This window comes from Lampetra planeri, chromosome 4 (genome assembly GCF_965212315.1).
Source record: "Lampetra planeri chromosome 4, kcLamPlan1.2.h2, whole genome shotgun sequence".
In the NCBI taxonomy this organism is placed as follows: Eukaryota; Metazoa; Chordata; class Hyperoartia; order Petromyzontiformes; family Petromyzontidae; genus Lampetra; species Lampetra planeri.
The window spans coordinates 19316738-19342720 of record NC_136110.1 but is presented as its reverse complement, the minus strand read 5'-3'; the positions used below and the strand labels follow the sequence as shown (position 1 = coordinate 19342720).

The 25983-nt window shown below is 46.7% G+C and overlaps 1 protein-coding gene across 2 annotated transcripts in view; it reads left to right on the top strand.

Moving 5' to 3' along the window:
* Window positions 1–22350, top strand: part of LOC144717776 (putative E3 ubiquitin-protein ligase RNF144A) — a 41429-nt gene extending 19079 nt beyond the window's left edge. Inside the window, exons 2-8 of one of the 2 annotated variants that reach the window (XM_078593425.1) lie at window positions 144–332; window positions 4322–4426; window positions 10060–10120; window positions 11308–11590; window positions 12680–12824; window positions 14094–14183; window positions 15948–22350. In XM_078593425.1, the coding sequence (XP_078449551.1) occupies window positions 180–332; window positions 4322–4426; window positions 10060–10120; window positions 11308–11590; window positions 12680–12824; window positions 14094–14183; window positions 15948–16097 (987 nt within the window). In that variant the 5' untranslated portion in view covers window positions 144–179 and the 3' untranslated portion in view covers window positions 16098–22350. Of the gene's footprint in view, window positions 1–121; window positions 333–4321; window positions 4427–10059; window positions 10121–11307; window positions 11591–12679; window positions 12825–14093; window positions 14184–15947 lie in introns of both variants that reach the window. The other variant, XM_078593424.1, reaches the window with a different exon arrangement.
* Window positions 22351–25983: the final 3633 nt, after the last annotated feature.

Below are 25983 nucleotides of genomic sequence, written 5' to 3'. Positions count from 1 at the left end.
CCTTAATAACTGCTAAATAATAGGACTTTCTCCAAAAGTCTGAAATGCTGTGCGGGAGATCTTTTGCATTGGCTTTGTTGCATTAATGTTCGTATGTGTTTTTCTGTGCTGTTGCTGTCAGGCTCTGGGATATGGGAGTCTAGTCCTGAAAGAGCCAAGCCCTGGTGTTGGAGGAGGCCATGGATGGCCTCAAGGAGACCGAGGAGGGGGGCGTTGGGAATGCAGAGCTGGGCTCCGAGGGCACGAGCATCGTGTGCAAGCTGTGCCTGGGCGACACGGCACCGGCAGATGTCACAGCTCTACAGACGTGCCGTTGTGTCTACTGCACACAAGTGAGACGCCACCACCGTCTTCATCATTGCTCGCCATCAGCAGAGTCACAGCCTCGTATACAATCATCAGCATCATGACAATCAGTGGCACGATTATCTTTATCGGTAACATCGTCATCTTCATCATCTTCGTCATTGCGGTGATAATCGTATTCATAACTAGCTTTACTACCCGGCTTCGCCCGGGACTTGGATTCACCACGTCTCCCCAGTGGCGATGTTCACACACCACGTTTGAGGCTGAGTCGACCTAGGGGAGGCCCAGGACCGGTTCAAATAATCGTCACCGGTGGTGGCCGTGAGCGGAAATCGAACTCTGATCGTCGGGTTCGTAGCGCTATGCATGCGCGGGTGACATGACAGATGACAGATGTGACGTCACAGCTCACTTGCCGTGCATTATTCCCCACAAACTTTGCTTTTGTGGCCAGGACAGTGATATTTCGAAATTTACCTATTTTCAATGAGAAAACGGGCGAATTTGTGTATTTTCGATCACATAAAGTCAGAAAAAAATAACATGAATCAAGAGACAAATTCACCCGTTTTCTCATTGAAAATGGTCACAAAAGCAAAGTTTGTGGGAAATAGCCATAAGCAATTAGGAAATAACACTTGCTACCCAAGAACAAAAAAAAATGTTACACAGTCTTATTAGCAGTGGCAGCAGCAGTAAAGTCTTAATAATAATTACGCTTCTGAACCTGCATCCAGAGACCAGACTCTCTGCTGTCTCGAGATACCATCATAGACTGGTCTGTCACTCTTTTATCTAAAGACACATTTTCCTTCTGTGGCATTTGAAAAATAAATGACCGTGCTTTTCACTGTAAATGTTGAGTTTATAAAGCCATTCGGTGGCATCTGCGGTCACCAGGTTCATTCCATTCCTGCTTCCTGCAAAAGTGCAAGTTAAAATTTCAGTCGTGGGTCGACTCGGCATCTGCCTGGATCAAAAAAATAATAATGAGCTCCACTTTAGTTAAAAGGCAGCAGTCGTCATCCGTTGCAGACTGCAGCCATAGAAATGTCGAAATTACAAACACTGGCTGAGGGCCTCAAGCAGAGTTGCTCTCCGCAATGCCCCTTGTTTGAGCAGGGAGACGCTTTTGCCCTCTGACCTTGGAGCAAAGACATTTGGAATTTCTGATGCGAAACATGTCTTGCATCTTATCGCAGACCTGTGCACACCTTGCCCCACCGGTGCTGCTCTTCGGGCCAAGATTTTATCCGCCGCAGCATTTATTTTAATCCTCGCGTTCCATTCTCTCCACTGGGGTACTGAACGACCATTCTGAACTGGCTTTAAACGCTCACTGGGGTTGCTGCGTGAGGGACCTCTAAATACGAGGAAACACTCGGCCATCGGAACGCTTGTCGCACCAGTTTGTGAATGCGAGATTGTTCAAGCCCCACGGATGGATGAGGTAATGGGGTATTTTGCATTGGACATGTTTTGATTCACAATAAGTAATAATAATAGTAAGAAATGGACGCACCCACAACTGTTCTGACAAGTTTGGCAGGTAGCCACATGTTTCATGTACACACACTTTCGACTCGGCCCATTATCCGTCTGAGATGAATTAAATTGGCACTGCTTTGTGTGTTTATAAAACAGTTTATATATGTCAGTTGTATCATATTAATGTCAACATCAAACATCCCCCTGTTTTCAAGGTGCACTGCTTTGCAAGATGCAGTCTCCAACCATAAATTTACCAATTTCTCCATATTCTGAGAATAGCCATATGTCAAAACATTAGCCTGCTGTTCTAGTTATGGATGTGTGTTCCATTTGTAAATGTATACTTTGGGTGGATGGTAAGGTTCTAGGTTTGGGCTAGAGGCTGGCTGTGTTGGATGTGAGCCATTTTATGTCTGGACTATAGGGTGGATGTTTTAAGTTCACCCTCTAGCCCAAGCTATATAAAAGGAATGTTTACGATTTTTAGGAATCAGTTGAAATGTTCCTCACTCAAAGAACAACATGTGTGCGTGACCCGTCGCGAATTTTTAATAATTTGCAGACATTACATATGCAGCATGTACCGCGTGCACACATTTTGCGTAACACGACAAAGCATACAGGAGCAAGGTAATGGATGCACATACACATGACACGCACATTGAAAATTCAAGAAAGTCTGGTCAGGAAATCAAAATACATTATGCAAAAGAATGTGGATCATTGCTGCATTACCCCATATATGCCTGGCATGTATTTGCAGCTAACTCCAGTTCATTCAGTGCTTGCAATATCATCATCATTGTAATCATTATCATCATCAACTTGTAATCATTATCACCACCAGCATCAATACCATCACCCCCGTTATGATGATCATCAATCACACCTCTGCCATCGTAACGACCATGCGGCTTAAGCAATCCCCACCACAATCACTGCTGTCATCATCATTATCAGCATGCCACTGCCATCATTACTACTCTATTGCCATACATTGCAGTTGTACTTTTTTCATTATTTGCTTCTACACAACCATTGTTTTTTTTACATTTTAGTTGCAGACGTTTTTTTATTTGCCTTTGTCACCATATCTCGGCTTGACTTCTGTCCAGTTGACATCCAACCTCTAAATAACTGCCCCGAGTCTCATTACCATTTGGCTTTAGGTGTTTACCTCCTTCCACAGCCGACATGTCCTTCAAAGACCATCAAGGTCCATTTTTGCAGTGCCAACCCCACAATTCAACTCTAGGTCTTCCCTTTGGCCTGAGTGCCACTCGATGCCTGTATCGGTAACCTGCCCTCCCTCATCCTGCGCGCACAACATCTCCCTGGTGTTGTCTTCGATGCTATCAAAGCAATGCACCAATAACCTATCTTGGCATGACATTGTCCTCTGTTTTGAGCGCACCAATATTCAAAAGTCGTAAGCGTCTTTCCTAGTTGTTTTGTTCGTGTCGGGTTCTATGACTCGGACATTAATAGAGGCATGACTGCAATGGTAAACATCTGTCTGTTAACACTAACGCTAAAGTTTACGTCTCCTACTATTTCGAAATGGGTTTTGCATCTCATCAAAAACCTGCCCTGCATGGAACAGTACCTTGATTGAACTCGCACCTCCCTGTGTGTTGTGAGGTTTACCTACCCGGGAACACGGTGCCCGGGTTAAAATTAGTATGAAGACAGTGTTCTCAGGGACGGGCCGCAGTGGCCAGGTGGTTTGCTAAATTGGGCCGTGCCTAACAGGATATACTGTTCGCCTCATCGCCTCTTGCTTACAAAAACCCGGGAGTCAAAACAATCAAAATATCCAATCCTCAAATCGCAGCGTCTCCTCTTCTCAAACGAGCACATGGGTAGCACTAATGTATTCTTTATCGTCCCAATCCTGTGGTGGAAATTCCACATTCCCATGGAGGGGGCCCAACTCATAACATTTGTTTCCCCCTCACAGAAAATTATTGTCCAAGATCATTGTCACAGTTAACCAAACCTAGGTCATTGACAGTCCTTTTTCAATCCACTGCTGGATGAAAACATTCCCATGCCATTTTGGTAGTGGGGCCTATTTGTCCATAATTCACACTGATCACTGCAGATTTGTCAAGGTGAAGAGCATAGACATTGGAGCATAGTAGAGTACAACAACAGTTCATTTTACTCTTTGCATGTTTCTGACAACATTGCCACACAGTCTGAAACCTGTGGTCGTGTATTTTTCTCCAGGTCCTCCGGTTTTTCTGTCCACATTTAGAAACATGCGTTTAGAGTATTTGGCTGCAATAAATTTCCACATGATAAGCCACTTCGTTGAACTATCATTTGTGGCCAAGTTGCTTCTGAAAAAAGGGCTATATTGCTCAGTGGAGCTTACCTGGTGAAATAAAAAGTTTAGTTTATATCGGGCACACTACGGGTTAATTGGTCATTGGAAAATCCTAGGTAAAACTCCGCGTCAACTGAGAAGACTCTCTCGTCCTTTCTCTGCCCCCCTTCTAACCCTTGCTATCCCCAGTGCATGGGGCGCTACGTGGAGCTGGAGATCTCGAAGGGCTTGGGGGAGCCCATCACTTGCCCGGATGCCGCGTGTCCCATCACAGGCCTTCTCTCCCAGGCTGAGGTGAGGCTCGTCTCTCGCTCACACACTCACTTGCACAAAGTAAATATCTCCCATGTGTAGCATTTAACGGCTATATTGGGACAAGTAGTGAAACACACATCAAGGCCGGAATGAAGAATCGGAGTGTGGCCCGCACCACGCCCAGCCACCTTTTTTTTCCGACACTACACCATGTACTGATTTAAGGCTGAGTCAGCCTATGGAAGGCCCGGGACTGTTTCTGATTTTTTGCGACCGATGTTAGCCATGAGCGGAAATTAACAGGTTCCTACCACATACATGCACACAAACGCACACACAGTGTTGTGGTTATGGGTAGATTAGCGCTAAGGCCTGTGTGTATGACTGTTGGGGGATTAGTGTTATGGTAATGGATAGGATTACTGTTGTGGATTGTGGCTGCCTCTTAGGGTGAATGATATAATTTGAGCCGTGGTCAGTGTTTAGAGTGGGGTGGGTGGGTTGTGGCTCTTAGGCTAAGTGTTAGGATTTGCAGTGTCAGTGATGGCTTTGTGTTTGTGTTTAGGGTTAGAGTTAGATTAAAGCTCACAATTACGATTAATGCTATGCAATGGGCCAAGTGGAAATGTCGTGGGTTCATATTTGTTTGCTTATGGTTGGTGTTAAAGATGGTGTTTTGGCTAGTGCCATGGTTGTATTAGATTTACGATTTGTATTAATGTTTAAATAAATCCTAGTGTGAGGGTATGGACTTAATATTTACGAGTGAATTAGAAATCAAATTGCTGTCTTCGTGCTCAAATGGGTAGTAAAAATTCGACATTCTTATGCCAGGGACCAGATTCTCCATCCGGCAACCACTGTGAACCCTAGATCTAACCATGACACTCTTAACACTCCCATCAAACTAAGCTATTTTTATATTAGTAGGTAAGGCCCACTGAGCTGTATAGCTCTTTTTCAGAAGCGACCTGTCCACAAATGATGGCTCAACGAAGTGGCTTATGTGCAAATGTATAGTAGCCAAATACTCTAACGGGGAGAACACGCAAACTCCACAACCTCCTGTATACCAGGCGAGGTATTTAACATCTCGCCTCTACTATTCCCAACAACAATCCAAACCTCCGCTACCACTTTTGTGGTGGAGCTCAATTTTGCCTCTTTGAAGGTTTTTTGTTCCGATCCGCATCAAGGGGTGACTCCGCCAATCAACCGTCCCTCCACAGTCGGTAATTTAGTGAAGTGTTGCGGGAAAATTTCGATTTAAAGCTTTCGTGACTGCAGGGATTCATATTCTGGGTTCTTTCGGTAAAGTCACGTAGAAGGTAAATAATATAATAAAAACTCAACAATAAATTTCTCAAGACGTTTCGATTGCAACACAAGCAATCATCATCAGGTGTGAAAACCACAGATTTTCACACATGATGATGATTGTGGTTTTCACACCTGATGATGATTGCTTGTGTTGCAATTGAAACGTGAGAATGTTATTGTTTTATTTGTATTATTTTATTATTTCCCTTCTACGTGACTTTACCGAAAGAACCAAGAATATGTTTCGGGAAGTCAACTGTGCGCATCTTTTAATAAATAGATAGGTTTGATGAAACAAAGTAAGTTGTACTTACGTGGCCATGCTTAATTTTTGTTCGATGATTTACCTTCTAAAAAAATCTGGCCATGTCTCACACCCCCCCCCCACCCCAGAAAAGGCATCTCCAGGGGTTGTATGCACCCCAGGTTAAGAACCACTGCCCGATGCTTTATTGTTCTATATCGTATCACGTGGCGTCGCATCGTCCTACACCGCGGTATGTCGTATTACCCCCCCCCCCCCCCATGTGTTATGTGGCTCCCCCCCACCGGCCCGGGCGTCTGCGCGAGTTATCTGCCGTGTGATTGTGGAATTTCCACCATTTGGCAAATAACATTAAGTGTCGCTCCGTTGTTCATATGCAAAGGGAGACACCTGACTTTGACCCTAACTCCAACTACGACATATTCTTATGTTTTTTCGGTAAAGTCACGTAGGTAAAACATCAAAATTAATGAAAATAAAATAAAACAAAAATCACGACGTTTCGGAGGCAACACAAGTCTCCGTCATCAGGTGGGACCGTCACAGCCGAATTAGCTGCATCAAGTGAGGCAATGATTCAAGATGTAATCCCTTATAAGCAAGTTGAAGGGGGGAGGAGAGGGGGGGGGGGAGCTCATCAGAATGTGGTAGCCAATGAATGGAACGTATCGGGAGGGAGGGGGGCGGGGCTCAAAGACAGCACGGAGTGCTAAGTACAACGCATCGGGAGGGGGGGGGGGGCAAAAAAAAAATGGACGACGGCTTGGACGCGGTTGCTGCTGCACACGCCAACACAATGGACAGAGTGGGGGAGGGGAGGCCTGATACACATGATAGACAAAAGAACGAAAATGCCCATGTTTATACCAATGCTGGCTGAACAATGAAGAGAGTACTGTTAAAAAATAATAACTGGGGATGTTAACACTCGGTAAAGTAAAGTAAAATAGTGCCTGTCAGATAAGATGGTCCAAAAAAGTGTAATTAAGTCTTTTTTGCGTGGTTGATAACATCTTTCCAATGATTACTAAGTTTGTACCCATCATCACGGTTGAAATTATGTCTGTGTTTGTATATTTGTATGGCTTCGTGTACAAACCTTTGATGGTAGCCGGGAGGTTTGCAGAGAACCTTGGTCTCGGAAAAGACAATTTCATGAGAGCCCACCGAGTTGTAGCAATGATCGGCAACGGCAGAAGAATCAGTTCTGCCGTGTTTCAGATCTGACTTGTGCTCGCGGACACGATCAGAAACATGACGTTTCGTTTCTCCAATGTAGCAATCACCACAAATGCAACTAAATTTGTAGACTCCAGGATACTGTAAGTCAGGAACGACATCCTTCACAGATGGAATCAGATCACGGATTTTATGCACTGTACTGAATCGGACTTGGATCTTATTTTTGTTTAGAATTTTGGAGATCTTTTTGGTCACGCCTGCTATGTATGGTAACGTGATGGTTTTGGTCGGAGTTTCATGTGGCTGTTTCTGTGTGGTGGGAGAGACAGCTTGGCAGATAGTACAGTCAGAGTATCCGTTCATCCTGAGGGCCCGATGTACATGTCTTAATTCACCGGTCAGGTGGTGTTTGTCAGAAATGCCATGGGCTCTGTGGTATAGCGTTTTGATGAGAGAATTCTTTTGAGATGGGTGGTGGTGGGAATCCGGTTTCAAGTAGGAATCTGTGTGGGTGGCTTTCCTGTAGACAGAATGTCCCAAGGATCCGTCAGGCCTCCTCTCAAACAGAATATCCAAGAATGGTAGTTTACTGTCTTTCTCCACTTCCATGGTGAATCTGATGGATGGGTGTCTAGAATTGATGTGGTCCAAGAAGTGGTTCAATGCTGGGAGGCCATGTGGCCAGATGACGAAAGTGTCATCCACATACCTCTTCCACAGGGAAGGACGCAGGGTAGATGTCTGGATGGCGTCTGATTCAAACTTTTCCATGAACATGTTGGCTATAACTGGTGACAAAGGGGAGCCCATAGGGGTACCCTCATTCTGTTTGTAGAAGGTGCCATTCCAGGTAAAATAGGTGTTGGTGAGGCAATGCCTAACCAGCGCAGGTGCATCAGAATTCAATCCATGTTGGACTAAGTCCTCAATTATTGTTAGGGCGTTAGGTTTGGGTATAGTCTGAGCTAGGGGTGGCTTAGCGATTACTGCTACATTTGACTTTTTGCGTGTGAAATGGCTCGTGCTAGGATAAATGTTGAAGACAGTGTTAAATAATTATTTAGAAAATTTCTTTCTCGGAACAGCCCTAGCACAACACGCTAATTTGAGCTGAAAAATATCCAAAGCCAGTCCACCCCTGGACCTGGTTCAAATCACGCATCGAGTTTCTAGTCCTATTGCCTTTCCGATGCTTGCTCAGACACACGTTGGGGGATTTGGAAAGCACCACGCGATCGATTTAAGCTGCACAATGACGGTGAAATATAATTCCCCCCCCCCCACCCTAACGTTTGAAGATCGCAACAAGAGGTCATCGCGGTCACTGCCGTTGATGTTGCAACGATTCTCAATGCTTCCTTCATTCTGCCACGTCCTGCAACTATTGCGCAATCGGGATTCAATCTCCACGGCCTGATCTTAGTATCGTCACCTGCCATCCGTGCTTTAGGTCTTCCTCTTCTTACACCGTTGACAAGTGTTCTCAGGGACCACTCTTAGTCTTGCCAAAGATTGATTCCCTATATAGCCATATTAGACTGTTTGGGAAAGGTTTTTGCCATCGCATCATCATCTTCATGGCCTCGTCTCACACCTTAATCGATCGCGGCGCTTGATGCCATGTGGAGGTGGATTTCCTGATGCACACAAAGATCCCCCGTATAGCCTTTTTTTACCAGAATGTTGGGGCAAGTGCTGCAAGCAAGTAGCACCTATGAAGGCCGGCACAGCACACGAGGGGTGGTGGGTGGCCAGCACCACCCCCGGCCGCCTTTGTCTCCCGAGTGGCGATGTTTACACATCAAACCAGGTACTCATTTGAAGCTGAGTCGACCTTGGGTAGGCCCAGGACCGGTTAAGATAATCGTCACGGGTGATGGTCGTGAGGCAGGAATCGAACTCTGCTCGCCGGGTTCGTAGCGCAGTGCGCTGACCGCTACGCTACCGCTCTTACCCCCACCACATTGGTTTTAGGTTTTCCCCGTGGTGGCCCACCTGGGTGTCACTCCAATTCCAACCTCCGTCACCTGCACACACGTCCCACCCATCACAACTTCCTCTTTCTTGTTCACGTCTACAGTGCTGCTATCCTGACACATTCTATTCGGAACTGAAAAGTTGCTCATGCTATCCTTCATCATTCGTGTACACCTCTACTCAAAAGCCAAATTGTAATTTTCTAGCTGCTTTGTTCAGCTGCAACTCTGTGATCCATACATTTGTGGCCAGGTTGCTTTTTAAAAATAAGTTCAATACCTCAGTGGGCTTTGTCTGGTAAAATGGGGATGGTTTCGTTTTATTTGTATGTGTTTGGGTGATGTGTTTACCTTTCATGTACTTTGGACTACTATTGTGTGTCTGTACTGTTTATTGTTGTACCGTTCTTACCCTCCCCAACTGGACATCTGAAAAATAGCTTTTATTGCTCATCGGATTCCTCCCAGTATAAATACTTATACTGGTAGGAACCTCCTGGTTACACCAGCCCACAGGGGATTATTGTGTCCGTCGTGCAGGGAGGGGCTGGGTGGGGAGGGAGGGGCTGGGTGGGGAGGGTGGGGAGGGGCTGGGTGGGGAGGGGCTGGGTGGGGAGGGGCTGGCTTGTGCCCGCCCTCACAGTCGGGCATATTTGCGGAATACACCACGCCGCCGTTGACCCTGGCCATTGACCGAGCAACCCAACGTCCCTACCAGCTCCCTCCGCAGGAATGTGTTTCTGATTCTGTAACGGAGCCATTACTGCTGCCTCAGACACGCCAGTTCGCACGGATCAAAAGTTGGATTTCGTCCCGCAGATGCCTTAACGCTTTTCTGTTTGTTATTATGAGCTGCAGAGTGCCGTCTGCTGCCAAGCGGGCGAGAAAGACCCTGGAGTTGGTGGTGATTTTGTTGTTTTGCTTTGCAGATTGAGAAGCTGACCTCGACAGAGATGGTAGACAAGTACAAGAGGTTTCAGTTTGAGCAAGGTGACACGCATGTGTGGTGTGATGCCTTGTTGTCCGTTGTGATGCTAGTGTTTGCATTGTGATCTGATTGTTCCCACTGTCTTTCCATTGTTCTCACTTGTGATGGTCGTGATTAATATTCTGATGTTGTGTTCCCATCCCTGGGCGGCAGCTGTTGATTGTCCTTGTTCGTTGGTGTTGTTGGTTGTTGATTGTCATTGTTGGTTTGTTTTCGTTGTTATTATTGGTTGTTTGTCAGTGTTGATTTGTTTCTTGTTGTTGTTGTTGGTTATTGCTGGTTGTGGTTGTTGTTGGTTGTTGTTGGTTGTCGTTGTTGGTTGTCGTTGTAGGTTATTGTTGATTGTCTTTGTTTGTGGTTATATTTGTTGATTTAGTTGTCGTTTTATTATGGTTGCTGCACACAGGCCCCTAGGCTCAAAATCCAATGCAGCCGGCAAGAAACGGCACTGTCAAAGTTGTGTTAAGCAAGAGTTAACGCTTCTCTTGAATTGAGCAAGGTTTTAAGAACTTGGACAAATATGATGATGGGAGGGGATTCTAAAGTGGAACGGTAGAGCGGATGCATTGTGACCTCTGCGGTGTGACGAGTGAGCGAGGGGCGAGTTGGTGGCTCGGTGAGTGAACGAGTTGTTGTGATCTTCAATGTGGTGGTATAACACCTTGTGACAGTCGGTCTGGTAGAGCGAGTGCTCAACACGGAATGAGGATAAGGTGGATGAAAAGGAGGAGGGGAAAGAGGTGGAGGGGGAAGAGGAGATGGATGAGGAGGAGGAGGTAGATGAGCAGGAGGAGGAAGAGGTGGATGAGGAGGAGGTGGATGAGGAGGTGGATGAGGAGGTGGATGATGAGGAGGAGGTGGATGATGAGGAGGAGGTGGATGATGAGGAGGTGGTGGAGGATGATGCGGAGGAGGTGGATGAGGAGGAGGAGGTGGATGAGGAGGAGGAGGTGGATGAGGAGGAGGAGGTGGATGAGGAGGAGGAGGTGGATGAGGAGGAGGAGGTGGATGAGGAGGAGGAGGAGGTGGATGTGGAGGAGGAGGTGGATGAGGAGGAGGTGGGTGAGGAGGAGGAGGTGGATGAGGAGGAGGAGGATGAGGAGGAGGTGGAGGATGAGGAGATGGATGAGGAAGAGGTGGATGAGGTAGAAGTGGAGGAGGATGAGGTTGTTGCTGTGCGTGTCTGCAGAGGTTCACCTGGACCCCGCGCGGCGGTTCTGCCCATCCCCGGGCTGCCAGGCCGCATGCCGCGTGCCGGACGGCTGCTCGCCGGGATCGGCGGCGCGCGTACTCTGCGCCGCGTGCCACCACGAGTTCTGCGCGGCGTGCGGGGTGGCGTGGCACGGCGGGGGGCGGCCCTGTGCGGACCACGGCACCGCCACGGCGGCGGGCCCCGGGGGGGCAGCGCGGGGCAGGGGACGAGGGGGCAGCATGGTGGGAGCGGCCGCCGCGCGGGCGACGCGGGACTCCAGGTGTGAGGGGGGCACGGCACACCGTGGACGAACGCACACAAAGACAAAACACCCTCCGTATCGCCTGAACGGAATGTCGGGGCAAGTGCTTTTAGCGAGTACCAATGAAGGCCAGCACGGCACACGAGGTGGTTTGTGGGCTGCACCATGCCCGGCCGCCTTTGTCTCCCTAAATAGAGATGTTTACATCGCACCAGGTACTTGTTTGAGGTTAAGTCGACCTAGGGGAGGCCCAGAACCGGTTCAGATAATTGTCACTGGTGTTGCCCGTGAGCGGGAATTGAACTCTGGTCGCCGGGATCGTAGCGCAGTGCGGACAAACGCACAAACACGTAGGCACATGTAGATAACGTTTCGGAAGGGTGGACAACACGGACATAGACACAGACTTCGTAGTTAAACAATGAGACGTTTAATCTACATGTAAGCAGCAAAAGCTCCCGTTCGTAGCACGGTTGGCTACCTATGGTGCGAAAGAAGTTACATCCATGCAGGCGGGAGACTGCTGGTGCATGATTGTGTAGACGCACGATCTTAAAGTTACAAATCACACAGAGAGGCTGAAGCGGGGAGGGGTGGAACGGATAAAGAGATCTGGACAGCTAAACTGATAAACGGGTAGAATAACAGAATTCAGTTATTAGCGATTTCGACATTATTTCAGGCATGTTTGGAATTCTAACATGAATTTAAGTGGTAAGTATTTTAATTCCCTTTTTACTGTTGGGGGGGGGGGGGGCAGGGGGTTGTAGGTTCTGCACAAACTCGTGGTGAACGCGTGTCTTTGTTGTGCTCGTACTGCCTGGTTGCTGCGTGGTGCCGGATATACGAACAAATGAATCAGCATGCAGCTGAATGAATTGATGCATGAACAATGCATAAACAAGTCTATAAACGAATACTTTCATGAATACCACCAACGGATAAACAATGAATAAATCAATAAATTATTTAACGGACGGACGCGTGATTGAACGAATGAATTCGTGGACATCATGGTCAATGCACGGAGTATTAAATATCAAATGAATGTGTTGATGACGGACGAATGAATGTGCGACTCGACAAACAAATTATTTTCCGTTGAAGCGCTCTGCTGGGGGAGCTGTCGGAGGCACCCATCAAGCGCTGCCCGGCGTGCGGGGTCCTCATCGAGCGCAACGAGGGCTGTGCCCAGATGATGTGCGGCAAGTGTCGCCACGCGTTCTGCTGGTACTGCCTGCAGTCGCTCGACGTGAGTGCACGCGCAGACATGCGTTCTCTCTTGCGCGCACGCACACATTCACATGCATGCACGCACGCACAAAGACGACGATCCCCCTTACATCCTTGACAGACATTTCATGCAAGTGCTGTTACAGAGCGCCTATGAAGGCCAGGACGGTACACGAGGGGGTGGGTGGCCATCACCACGCCCGACCGCCTTTGTGTCTTCGAGTGGCGATGCTTACTGCACTGTACCAGGTAGTCATTTGAAGCTGAGTCGACCTAGGGTAGGCCCGGGACCGGTTCAGATAATCGTCACTGGCGTTGGCCGTGAGAGGCAATCGAACGCGGGCCCCCACCATGTCACCGCTCCCCACTATTCACAAACAAAGATCGCCCTTTTTTCCATAACAGACTTGTAGGGACAAGTGCTGTTAGCGAGCAGCTAATGAGGGCCATGCACACACACACAGTCGTAGGGATGCTTGCATATAAACACATGCGTGTGCATATTCACATGCCCTTAGGTGCCACTTTTCTTACTGTTGCTGCTGTTGCTTCTTCTGGCTGTTACTAATATTGTTTTGAAAAAATAAGTACATGTTTTATCCTTTCTGACAATAAAACAGGAGTTGTGTTAAGATATTCAAACACCAAATAGAAACTTTTTGCAAGGAATAATGTCTGCATTAACCACATGTACTTGTGGTGAACATGAAAATATAACATGCTCTGATAATATATGCATTGTCTTTGAAACTGATTGGCCTCTTCCAGAGGAAGCCTTCTTTCGGGCCTAGTCTCACCGATGTCAGACCAGAGAATGCCAAAAGACGAACAGCACAAAGACAATGCATTGGGGCATTTAGAGCTCGGTGAGCAGCTACAACATGGGACCTTTTTTGCCAGTATCAAAGTATGAAAAAACAAGAATATTGCATGTTCACAAGTACATGTAGTGATTGCAGACATTATTCCTTGCAATAGGTTTATATTTGGTGTTTGAACATCTTAGCACCTGTTTGATTGCCAGAAAGGGTAAAAAACTATTCTTATTTTTTCATACTTTGTTACTGGCAAAAAAGGTCCCATTTTTATATGTTTTTGCTATCACTGGTGCTTATGCTGCCTCTGCTGCTTCTGATGTTGCTACTGTTCATGATACGCATTCTACTGAAGATGATGCAGGTGCTGCTGCGGTTTCTGACGTTGTTGATCTCGTTGATGCTGATGATGTGCTGTTACTGTTGGTGCTAATTCTATAATCCTGGTGTGGGTACCAATGCTGCTGTTGCAGGGAGACTTCTTGTTGAGGCACTATGACCGCGGACCTTGCAGAAACAAGCTGGGCCACACACGCGCCTCTGTGCTCTGGCATCGAACCCAGGTATTTGTTGCTGTCTTTGTCACTCGCAAGAGATCATGAACCCATTGTTATTACACTGTAACAATTTTTTTTTTGTTCCTGGGTACTAAGTGTTATTTGCTAATTGCTTATGCCTCAAAAGTACAGAAAATGGCTATTATTCCCCACAAACTTTGCTTTTGTGACCAGGAAAGTGATATTTTTAAATTTACCTATTTTTAATGAGAAAACGGGCGAATTTGTGTCTTTTCGTTCACATAAAGTCAGAAAAAAATAACATGAATCAAGAGACAAATTCACCCGTTTTCTCATTGAAAATGGTCACAAAAGCAAAGTTTGTGGGAAATAGCCATAAGCAATTAGGAAGTAACACTTACTACCGAGGAACAAAAAAAAATGTTACACAGTGTTATTAGCAGTGGCAGCAGCAGTTAATTAGCATGTATTTATACTGAAGTAATACAAAAATGACTACAAAAGATTTAGACACCAAGGCGCGCACTACCACAGGCGGGACTGGCCACAGCGGACCGAGTTCTCTGGGGAGGAACAACGTCAAGTGGGCGCCACTTGTGGACCCCTGGAAGGTGCTGATGCAACCACTGCACATCAAATTGGGCCTTATGAAACAATTTGTCAGAGCTGTAGGTAAGGAGTCGGCAGCCTTCAAGTACTTCAAGATTTCTTCCCTAAGCTGTCTGAGGCAAAGGTCAAAGCCGGTGTTTTCGTCGGGCCACGGATAAAGAAGATCCTGGAGTGCAATGAATTCCCCAAGAAGCTCACGAGTAAGGAGAAAGCGGCTTGGAACAGCTTTGTCGCAGTGGTTCGTGCCTTCCTGGGCAATCAGAAGGTCGAAAACTATGTGGAGCTGGTTGAGACTCTGGTGAAGAACTACGGCACAATGGGCTGTAGGATGTCCCTCAAAGTCCATATCCTTGATGCACACCTTGATAAATTCAAGGAGAACATGGGAGTGTACTCGGAGGATCAAGGCGAGCGCCTCCACCAGGATATACGTACTGGACTTTGAACGCCGCTACCAAGGACAGTATAACGAGAACATGATGGGAGCCTACATTTGGGGGCTGATTCGTGGAAGTGATTTACAGTATAATCTAAAATCTCGAAAAACTACTCACTTTTAAATATTTTGTCATCATTTTTGTATTACTTTAGGATACATACATGTAAATTTTTATTCATATGTTTTTTTATGACTTTATGTGAACGAAAAGACAAAATTTGAACGTTTTCTCATTGAAAATAAGTACATTTCAAAATATCACTGTCCTGGTCACAAAAGCAAAATTTGTGGAGGAATAATATCCATTTTCTATACTTTTTAGGCATAAGCAATTACAAAATAACACTTACTACCCAGGAACAAAAATTGTGTTACATAGTGTTATCAAGCATAGCTCTCATTTGGTCCACCAATTAATTCTGCTTATTCAACCCTTACGATTAAAATTATTGCATCAAAGCAACATGGCAATTAATTTGTTTTCCTAATTTATTTGCCTAGATTTCAGCTGTGAGAATTAAAATATCAATCTGACTGTTTCCGGCGACCAAACATTGCTCCCATATGCAGAGCAGGTTGGAAAGTGCTGCCCTCCTCCCGTGTGGAGCAGAGGTCATGCTCCAACACAAAGGGTCGCACCGCTCGGCGAGAAGACGTGAATGGCCACTCGGCCTCTTGAGGCAATGCCAACGGCTCAGTCGGGAGTGGTACCAATGCCACACTCCGTCTCTGTACCGCCCCCCCCCCCTCTGCCTGCCCAGGTGGTGTGCATCTTCGCGGGGCTGGGCGTGCTACTTATCGCCGCCTCTCCCTTCCTGCTGCTGGCGGCGCCGTGCGTGCTGTGCGCGCGTTGCCGGCCCCGCTGCCTCCGCAAGCGCCGTGGCACCGACGCCAACGCGCCCTCCTCCTGAGAGCCGCGGGCACCGTCCGTCTCTGCTCTAGCAGCCTCCCACCCGCTGCAGCAGCAGCGCGGGGGTCACGGGGGTGGTCTAAACGGAGCGACCAGTTGGTCCACGCCATAGGATCGGAATTCTCAACACTGGCTCAGGACCGCTTACGGAGATGAAACACCATTACCGAATGCTCGATTTGAGCAGGGACTCTTTGACTTGACTTTTTTTGGCATCATATAAAGTACGTAGTGTTGTGTTTTAAATTTAATTCGGTGTGCTTTATGTAGGAGTAAAGCAAAGGGCCTTGTTAGGAGACTGGGTGTGGGTGCGGTGTTCGGATCGTTCGCCGTTGAGCCAGACCTGATGCCTCTGTTCCTACTACAGCTGTTTCATCACGATCGTTGGAACAGGGGGAGATGCTTTGATGTAAGCGACTTGACTTTGGAAGACAAACAAAACTTGAGTTGGTGGCATACTTCTAAACCAGTGCGTTGAGGTCAGGAGTTGGTGGAGAACGTGTGGCAATCCCAGTGCGGTTAAGAGTCCCAATCTACTTGGCTACAATGTGCTCAGATGTCATTGCGGCCATGCCCTCCGCTTGCACGCATATGTGTTCTCCAGTTTCACCCCCTGCATTCGAAAGGAATTTGTCCAACATTCCAATGCAGAAACCTAGTTACAAAGTAAGTTCTTGCATATTTATTTTCTTGTAAGTTTTTGAGCTGACCGTTGTGCAGCTGATTAATGATGTCAGATGACACCAGGAGCTTTTTTCTTTGTCTACCTTGAGAAGGCCCTTTGTCAAGGTAGACGTCGCACCAATTGCCTCCGTCACAGCCAGCAATCGAACCTGTGTCGCGTGGATTCTTGCGCAGCGTGCTCCCTAACCCCAATCGCCGCATGATACTCTTTGGGTACGTGCTGTTAGCGAGCGTTAGGCGGAGGCGACCTAGGAGAGACGCAGGACAGATTCGGACAGTGCTCGTGTTGCCTGTCATGGCTAGAAATTGAACCGGGTGTCAAGAAATGTAGCGCACTGCGCTAACCCATGGTCACACGTGCACATGTATATGCATGTCGAACACTGTCACACACGCTAAGATGCAGCATGTGCATACAGTACTGCAGTGTGTTGTGGGACACGACCCACAAGACTTTTGAAGCACTCACTATAGCGTATGCTGTGTGTATGCACAGCCTGATTAGTAGACTTAAGACATCGGTTGTTGTTAATTTTTTTTTACAAGCTGACCCTTTACCAATTTAGTTATTTTTGTATTGTTGGAGGTATCGTCGGTAAAGCTCCGCCACCCTATAAGCACAACTTGCGCTTCTCGTCCACTTGGGGTGGACGTGGTCGGCTCGCGCTCACCATGGAGGATACACCCGCATAGAGGCCATCTCGCGCGCGTTGCTCTCAGCCGACCCAGGTGTGGGAAGTGAACGGGAGATGAGAGGAGAGGCCAAGTAGGATGTCGACCGATTTGTGAAGGCGGTGCGGGGGGAGTGGTTAAGTGTTTCCGACAGGAACGCTTGGGTCTTCCCCAAGGCAACTCTGGTTCCTCCCACGTGCACCAAACAGGAAGGAACAGAACAAATTGGCCCTACACTCTGATGCAGAGAACCCGCTTGGTCTTTTATTTGCCCGTATAAAGATTTACTCTTGATGCTCGGTTTAAAGACCGATTTGTTTGAACGCAAGCGAATCCACTACTCGCTGGCAGTGGTTGATGATATTTTTTGTGGTAATTTAAATAGTGCGTGTTTTCTTAACGTTTGTGATCGGGCAAAAATTCGTCAACTCTTTACGAACCAAACAAAGACGCCGTCATTAGGCAACAGTCGGTCGTGTGTGTCGTGACATGGGCATTCAGTGTGGTGTGTTTGTTCAGGTTCTGTATTGGATGTGGAAAGTTCTGCGTTGCACGAGTCATTGGGTTTGTTTCAGGTGTGGGGATTCAGTGCTGAGCGAAGTTTATTGGAACAAATGAAGGTTCTGTGTTTGCGGAGACGAGAGCTCGGTGGTGATGAACACAGGGACTCTGTTAGATGCAAGACTGAGGTTCTGCATTGGATGAGGGTTAAAATTTTGGATGGATTGCTATGCCCTGTACTTGGAAACTGTTTTTCCCACAATCTTAACTTCACAAATCCGATGCATGTTAATACTTTTTGTTTGGTTGCCACTAACAATTGACAAATCGTTTTTGCTATAATACACTTTATGTAAATAGACACCCCTCTACCCTGCCACTTCAGTGTAAGTGTAACCCATTTCGTCAGCAAACACGACTCGCGGTTCGTTCATCGGCAGACCTGTGTGATGGATGCAACGTCCCATGTGGCATGAATGAACAACCGGGATATGTCCCCACTGAACGGTGACATGATTGAGAAGTTGTCATGTGAGGGCTTATCATGGCCGTGGCGCTGTGTGGCGGTCACTTGTGCTGCAGCAGATGGCACGTGTTTGCTGCTCAGTTATCCAGGAACTTTGAAAGAATCGCTCGCATCAGGATTACTCCGAACGTACTGCTGCCTCTTCTCGTTTAGAGTAAACGTTGTGCGATGCAGACCACATGGCCTCGGCCTGTGTGGATCCTCAAACGGGCAACCACTTCCTTGTGCGGCGCGAAGAGCACCCCTCCACAACTCCTGCCCCTGCGTTATGGGGGTCGCTTGACTTTACCTTGCCACACTGCTCCGTGCGGGTTTGTGGTTGGTGCGGCTTTGTGTAGAAGTCAAGGGGGCCAGGATCGATTTCGGATAACTCTCACCACTGTTGTTTGCTGTGGCCAGGATTCGAACTTGGGTCGCTGGGTTTATAGTGCAGTCTGCTAACAATTGCGCCCCTTCTTAACATCACTTCTGGCTGCCCTGTGGCATTAATGCCCGATTCACGCCGCCTGTCTTAATTTCGCGACACCGAGCCCCACAACGTTGAAATCCGGTTTCCACATTTCCTACTCGGGCCACAGTTTGGTTTATATATCTCTCCACATTTTTTTATTGCCATCAAATCACGAAGGCGTAACTTGTGGGGTGTCCTCGTACCTCTGTTGTGAGGTGCTTTTTGTTCATTTGAATACTCGTCAGATCGTAAAGACTTTATTAATTGGAGACCGTGGTTAAAATGGGCTGGGTATATGGCCGAATGCCAGTGGTGCTTCTCACAACGCCAGACACGTACACGGGCTCTTTCCAGAAGAGTTCCTATTCCTACGCTACATTGTTTTCTTAGAGGAAACGGCAGTGAACATGGGCTGCATGACAAATGGGTGTCATAACGGCACTTTTTTAGTCTCCGTTTTGACCACTGATTAGTGACATAATGAGTCCATCATAGTGTCTTACGATTCCAGCATGGCTGTGTAGGAATTGTGCCCATCATGAACATACGTTACATATTTTCCGAACTCAAGGCTACACCAGTTGTCATTGCCAAGTTTGTTTTTAAAGATGGGGTTTGGAAACCGTCCTCCCGCTTTGCGTAATGTGTGAAAAGCACAGGCTTGTACATGCCAAGTGTTTATCTTAATTCTCTTCACGAAGATGTGAAGGCGTTTAGTGAAATAAGTTGTGGTCTCCGCACTTGCTGATGTTTTGAGTTTTTTATTGATTTGTAATGCAATGTGAACCTCATTTTCAGGCCATGCTGCCATTGTGGGTGTAATGCGGTCCTGGGGCTACGTGTCGTTAAAGTTGCATTCAATAGATGGCTCGTTATTGGCTCCATTGTGCAGGTGAGGGAATTCTATGACTTTATTGTCTCGGTATGATTAAAAATGCAAAACGTTTCTTCAAAAGGAGATGCAACCCAAAAAATTACTCTCATCTCCTCGCCGGAACAATTGTCAATTCATCGCAGTGCGGCAGTTAAAATGTTTTTTGTAAACAGACTAATGCCAGTGTTCTCTCTCATCTGGACTACCAGCTACAGGGAGGATTACAGCCATTAGGGTTGTTAAAATAGGGGCTTCAAAACATCGAATTGGACAGGTTCGGTGTTTAGTTATCACAGAAAGTGTCTTTTTAGGTTGCATCTTTACATTTTTACTTGCAGCGTCCACCGAGTTTGCAGAACATAATTCTTTTTGGCTGCTATAAATTTCCACAATGATAAGCCACTCAATTGGGCTATCATTTGTGGCCAGGTTGCTTCTGAAAAAGAGGTATGTAGCTTAGTGAGCCTTACCTGGTAAATAGAATAAAAAATGGTTTACTTTTATCTTGAAGCCTCTTCCCCCCCCCCCCCCCCCACTGCACTTCAAGGAATAAAATTGCAGGGTCGTGGTGGGATTGTGGCGATGAGTATCGACTCTAGATGGTGGACTTCAAACTCATTGGCACGACAATTCCGTCATTTCTAATACAGTGACCCCCCCCCAAAGTGCTTGGGATTATTAATGTAGGAAATCAAATTGCAAGGCTAAAAACTTCCAAGAGGTCTCTAATGATGTATTTAACCAGGAATTAAATGCTACATCCAATGCCTATTTAAAATCGCAACGTAGGAAGAACTAAGTCTCTCCCTGTTAGAATGAGTGTGGGGTGTTGCTCATTTCCTTTGGCAACCCTCAACCAGTCATGGAAAAATGTCACATTCATATTGAGGGGCGGCCTCTTGTAGGTGGCAAAATGGTTGACTCTCCACAGTGATACTTGTTCTATCCAGCCCAGCGGGATAATGGGTGATGGGCTGTCGACTTATGCGATTTTTTTTAAAAACTCGCAGCCAATTATATGTCCAATATAGCATCACTTTATGGAGGCCACATTCCCAAATAAAGAACTTGAAAAATAAAGAACTTTTTGCAGCTCGGGCTATACAGCTCAGTGGGCCTTACCTGGTAAATAAAATAAATAAATAAAACTGTTTATTTTAACGGTATACAGCACTGCAACACAATTCCGGCTGCAAAGTCGTGGAGACGACTTACCTCCCAATGTTCTGCAAATTCCAAGTCGCGAGTGCTGCAATACTCAAATTCGTCCAGCAGAGGACACTTTGTATGGGTGGGGCGGGGGAATTTAATCGAATTAATCGTACACGTTTCCACTGTGAATTCAGCAGCTTGATGGTTAGGTTTATATATATACACACACGTTCAAAGTGTCTTGAATGTAACGGAGGCTGTAGTTGTCAACACGTGGTCGCTATCGCTTGTGGGACCCCAGGCTGTGTGCAGGAGCAGTCTTTGCAGCCTTCACGTCACGAGCAGAACCCACGGTGCAATGTTAAATTCATGATATAAGAGCACTACAACAGTTAATCCAGTTTACTTTTTGCATCCATTGTGAATCGTCCCATGCCGCTTTGATAATTGATCCCATTTATTTTGTTTGATGGAGATGCAATTGCCAGATAACTATGGCCATATAGAGATACCAGTTCCCTGTCATTATGAATGGAATTTGCACCCTCTGACTCGAGGTCACTAACCGTTCAAAAGCTCTAAACCCGTTCTGTACTTAGCAGCTGTGAGCCAGCAATATAAATTCCTAATGGTGGTGGCCAGTTTCTCCATAGGACAGCTACTGTTGTATCAGAATTAAAGCTGCGGTCTGCTACGCTGCTCTGTGAAGTTAAGGTTGCAAGGCTGCTGCCGTGCAGCGTTGGCACAGCTACGTTTTATTATGAACATTATTTAAATGGGAGTAAAAGGGACTTCTCGTAGATGTGAACACTTGTGTAATCTTGTAGGCAACAAACACCGTTTGCAAAACCATGGAATGGATGAAATTAAATTTGTTTAAAGGAAGCCACATTTTTAAATATCACAGTTCATTGCTTTATTAATAATGACTTTTAATTGACTTTCAGGAGTACCGTCTTCACACACTCGTGACATTAATGTGTTGTGAAATGCCTTTAGCTGACACTTAAGTGATGTCACTTACGTGCTACGGTGGTGCTTCTGAAAGACACTCAATTATATAATATTCTTCATTTGAGAGATTCAAACTTGTGTAAGACAGCCCGGCTCGGTCTGTGTGTGTGGCTACACCAGCCGTTTGTATTTTGGTGGACTCTGTCGGCTTTTGCGGCTTTTCTCAATTGCATTCGGTTGATGTAGGTTCGGTTCGGTGATGATGAAAGGGTAGGTTTGCATTACTCAACACCTTACTGGGATGTTTTCACTGTTCATTTATGAAACTTTAAACATGAGAAAAATATTTCTTACTTGCACTTTGCTCTAATGTATCAGCCTATTTCTGAGGATTAAAAAATGTCTAATTTGTATTAAAGATGTTATATTCTGTGGATGTACTGGCTTGTTGTTTCATTTTTTCTGGAGATAATATTTTATTTTATTTCCGAGAGGAGATTAAGCAATGAAATCTGCTTGTTTGCAGGTGGATTGTTGCATTCCAGGTTCGTGAGAGCTGGTGGCGTCGTGAGGCCTTCAGCCAGAAGTTAATTGACTGGCTGATGATGATGAGCGCCACGTTAGCAGTGACATGCAATCACGTTGTCTCTCACGGACACTGTCCGCCTACGATCTGGCTCTAGTCTAAATAAATTTGCCTATTCAACTGCTGTGCCAGGAGATTGAATCAAGTTCAGTATACTCAGCATTACACTACAGTTGCATATTCTGCACTTAATCTGTGCAATTTTATATCTCTGGGAAGGAATACATATGTAGTGAGTCCAACTGAGTCGCAGACGTTGTCTTAGGAGCAACACGTGTATTAACTATTCGCACAACACACTCTCGCGTGGTGACTAACCAACTAACCACGCTACGGCGGAACTATACACGGTTCAACTATCCCGGTCCGGACCACAAGCTGGGTCCTGGACCGCGTGGCTGGAGGCTTCCTCAAGCTTGACGTGGATCTCCTGCCTCTCCCAACAGTAAGAACCCCGAGCCCCTCACATGGCCTTATATCGGCCCGGGCTGGCTCCGCCTCTCGCCCCGCCCACCTCGATCTCTCGCCCTTGCCCAAAGGCTCTCGAGAGTTCTTCCCGGACCATGTGACCACCCATTGGCCCCCTCCACCGGTGGTCCCGCTCCAGTATCATCCGGTCACATGTCCCCAGGTCAGCCAGAGTATATCATGCCCCCAACGTAACTCTAGCTGGCTGACACACTCTCGATCTCTCAACGGGAGCCCGCACCGCACGCTGTGCGTGGTGCCACCGCGCTTAACCAGTGCACACCAAAGCCCCCACTAGGGCTGTTACTACACCCCATGTTCGGGGTGTACACACAACAGTGTCCATCCCGCCGTGGCCTCGCAGGCCCGGCACCACACTGACATTCCCAGTCACTACACATATAAGGGGTTAGGTTCCTGGAAAATGCGTTGGGCAAAACCAAAAGACCTTATGGGAAAACGGTTACGTTCCTGGGTCCAAAATTATCACTCCCTCTTTTGTTTAATTAATTCTACATGATGTATGCCCTTGTACTAAAGGATATGCTGGGTCGTTCTCCATGTGTTGTGTGTACACACTTTATTTTTCAATTTCACCTCGACACAAAACCCCCGTCCAGCGCTCGCCCCTAACACTGAATCTCCGAACCTCGCTCTCCATTCGTCCACATCTTCATGAACCAATCATTGCCCGAGTTTGGCGTACTTGGTGTTGTCTGTCTGTGCACGTCGCGGTTCCTTGAACGTTAACGATTTGCCATCTAGGCGTCCGTATGACTAACGTTCTCGACGACTGAATGGCATGCGGCAACGTGTGAACATTTTCGTTGTGCCGTTATGCGCAAGTGCGAGTTTCTCACATTATCACACGAAAACATACTTAAAACACACGCAAAAGCATACATGGTAAATTAAGCGTTTTTGATCGATTGATTCCCACATTCCAACGGATGCAGCACTCTCGTGACACTACCTTTTGAAGCGCAGCTGAGAATCTTAGTAAATGGACCACAATACTTGGCTGATCTCTTCAAAGAGCATAAACTATCATGCAAAGTCCGATCGTCCTCGCAGGAACCATCTCACAAAGACGGTCCCTGCATCGTGAGCTTTCAAATGTGCTTCTGCGGCTGTATGGAACGCGCTTCATTACGATATTAGGAAGCCACTGGAGCTCTGCACTTTGAAATAATCTAGTTTGATAACTCATTTATTTATAACTGATTTTGTGTTTAGTTTGTTGTCCTTCCTCCGCACCTCCGAGTAGCACGGTTGGCTATGCACAGTACAAAAGAAGTTCAACATACAAACCGCATGCAGCTAAAACATCACCCCCATGTTCGGGAAAACATAACTTATTGGGTAAAGCGTGTATTGTACTGGCATAGCTGAAACACGCATTCGATAAAGCCGCGTTGGGGCAAGGTTCTACCGTATTGTGTTTGTTTGACTGGCATACGATGAACATTGCTCTGATATGGCAAAGGGGCAGGGTGAGTGCTGCCCCTTTACTCTATAAACCAGAGGTCACTTTCAGGGATATGTAGAACTTTTTCGCACCGTATGTAGCCAACTGCTCTCGGAGGTGCGGTATCTCTGTGATATCCACTTCCGTGGGCCATTGTCGAACATTAAGATTTGTATTCCTGCACGGGATATTAGAATGTCATGTCAAGTGTATTTGTTTAACCAGGCGTTCAACTCAAGAGACCAGAATAGTCTCAGGTTGCAAGAGTGGCCTGGGTCATGGTCACTTCGCCATAGATATTTTATACTGGCAGGAGGAACCGGGTGAACTATGAAGCTTTCTCTCATAATTGTTTTGTCCCATGACAATAAACTGATAGCATAACTGGGATATAATTGAAGGAAAATTCAATTTTTTTTTCTTACACATGGATAAAATATGTCAAGTAAAATAGTCAGTTTCCTTATAAACCCCAATTCCTATACGGCAATACCTCGCTTAATGCACGGTGTTCACACAACGCGTTTTCGCTATAACGCGGTTCTTCCATTCGGGAACCCTTTTCACACAATGCGGAACGTGCACCGTTATCACGTGGTTTCTGAGAGGTTGACGAAGGACGACGTTGGCGCTGTGTGACCGAGTGGTATGATACAGTTTCGCGGAATGATACAGAAACCCGGCCGCTTACCCTCGGCTATTATTTGTCCACCATCTTACTGTGTGTGCGTACATCGTATCTTGCCTAAATTTGCAGCATTATTTATAGGGACATTGTTTTCGTTTCAAAAAGGCCTTTTCAGGAGCGCATATATCGCGTTAAACGAGGACTCGTTGTATTTGTTAAGAGTTTGAAGAGTGCACTTTTACACCATGGGGTCGGATGAAAATTGTATATGCAGTAGACTCTCGATTATCCGCGGTAATGACGGCAAATATGGGCGTGGATATTTAGTGGGTTCTATTGAGGTGCACACTTGAACTAACACAACAGGTAACTTTTAACTGTAACAGGATAACGACATAGGGTGGTGACCACCGCTCATAACTAACTAACACTCGAGGGGATAGCTAACAGGCTGCCTGGTCCACGAGCGGAGACCGAACATCGTAGATGGCGGCTTCATTCTCAAAGTTGTCCCACCAGAACAGCCGCGCTCCCTCTCGGGATTTGGCTTATAGCCGCTCTGGCGTGGCCGGCTCTGCCCACGCCCCCTTCCAGATCCTTCGGGCGGGACCCTGGGGGTCCACATCACGTGACCCTCACAATCCCATTTGGGGGTCCCCTTGCCCCCTCGTGCAGTCACGTGCCCTCTCGGGTTCACCCAGGATATCATGTCCTGACCCGACCTCAGTGACACCCAGACCCTGCCCTCTAGTGAGCCATTCCGTGCCATGCTCACACTGGTGCCAGAGAGCGGCACCACGCATACAGTACCACTCTTCACTCGGTACTCACTACAGTAGTGACACCATTTATGTCACTACAGATAATTTAATATCGCGGATAATCCAAGAATGTCACTATTTTCCGCGACTCTCCATGCCAAA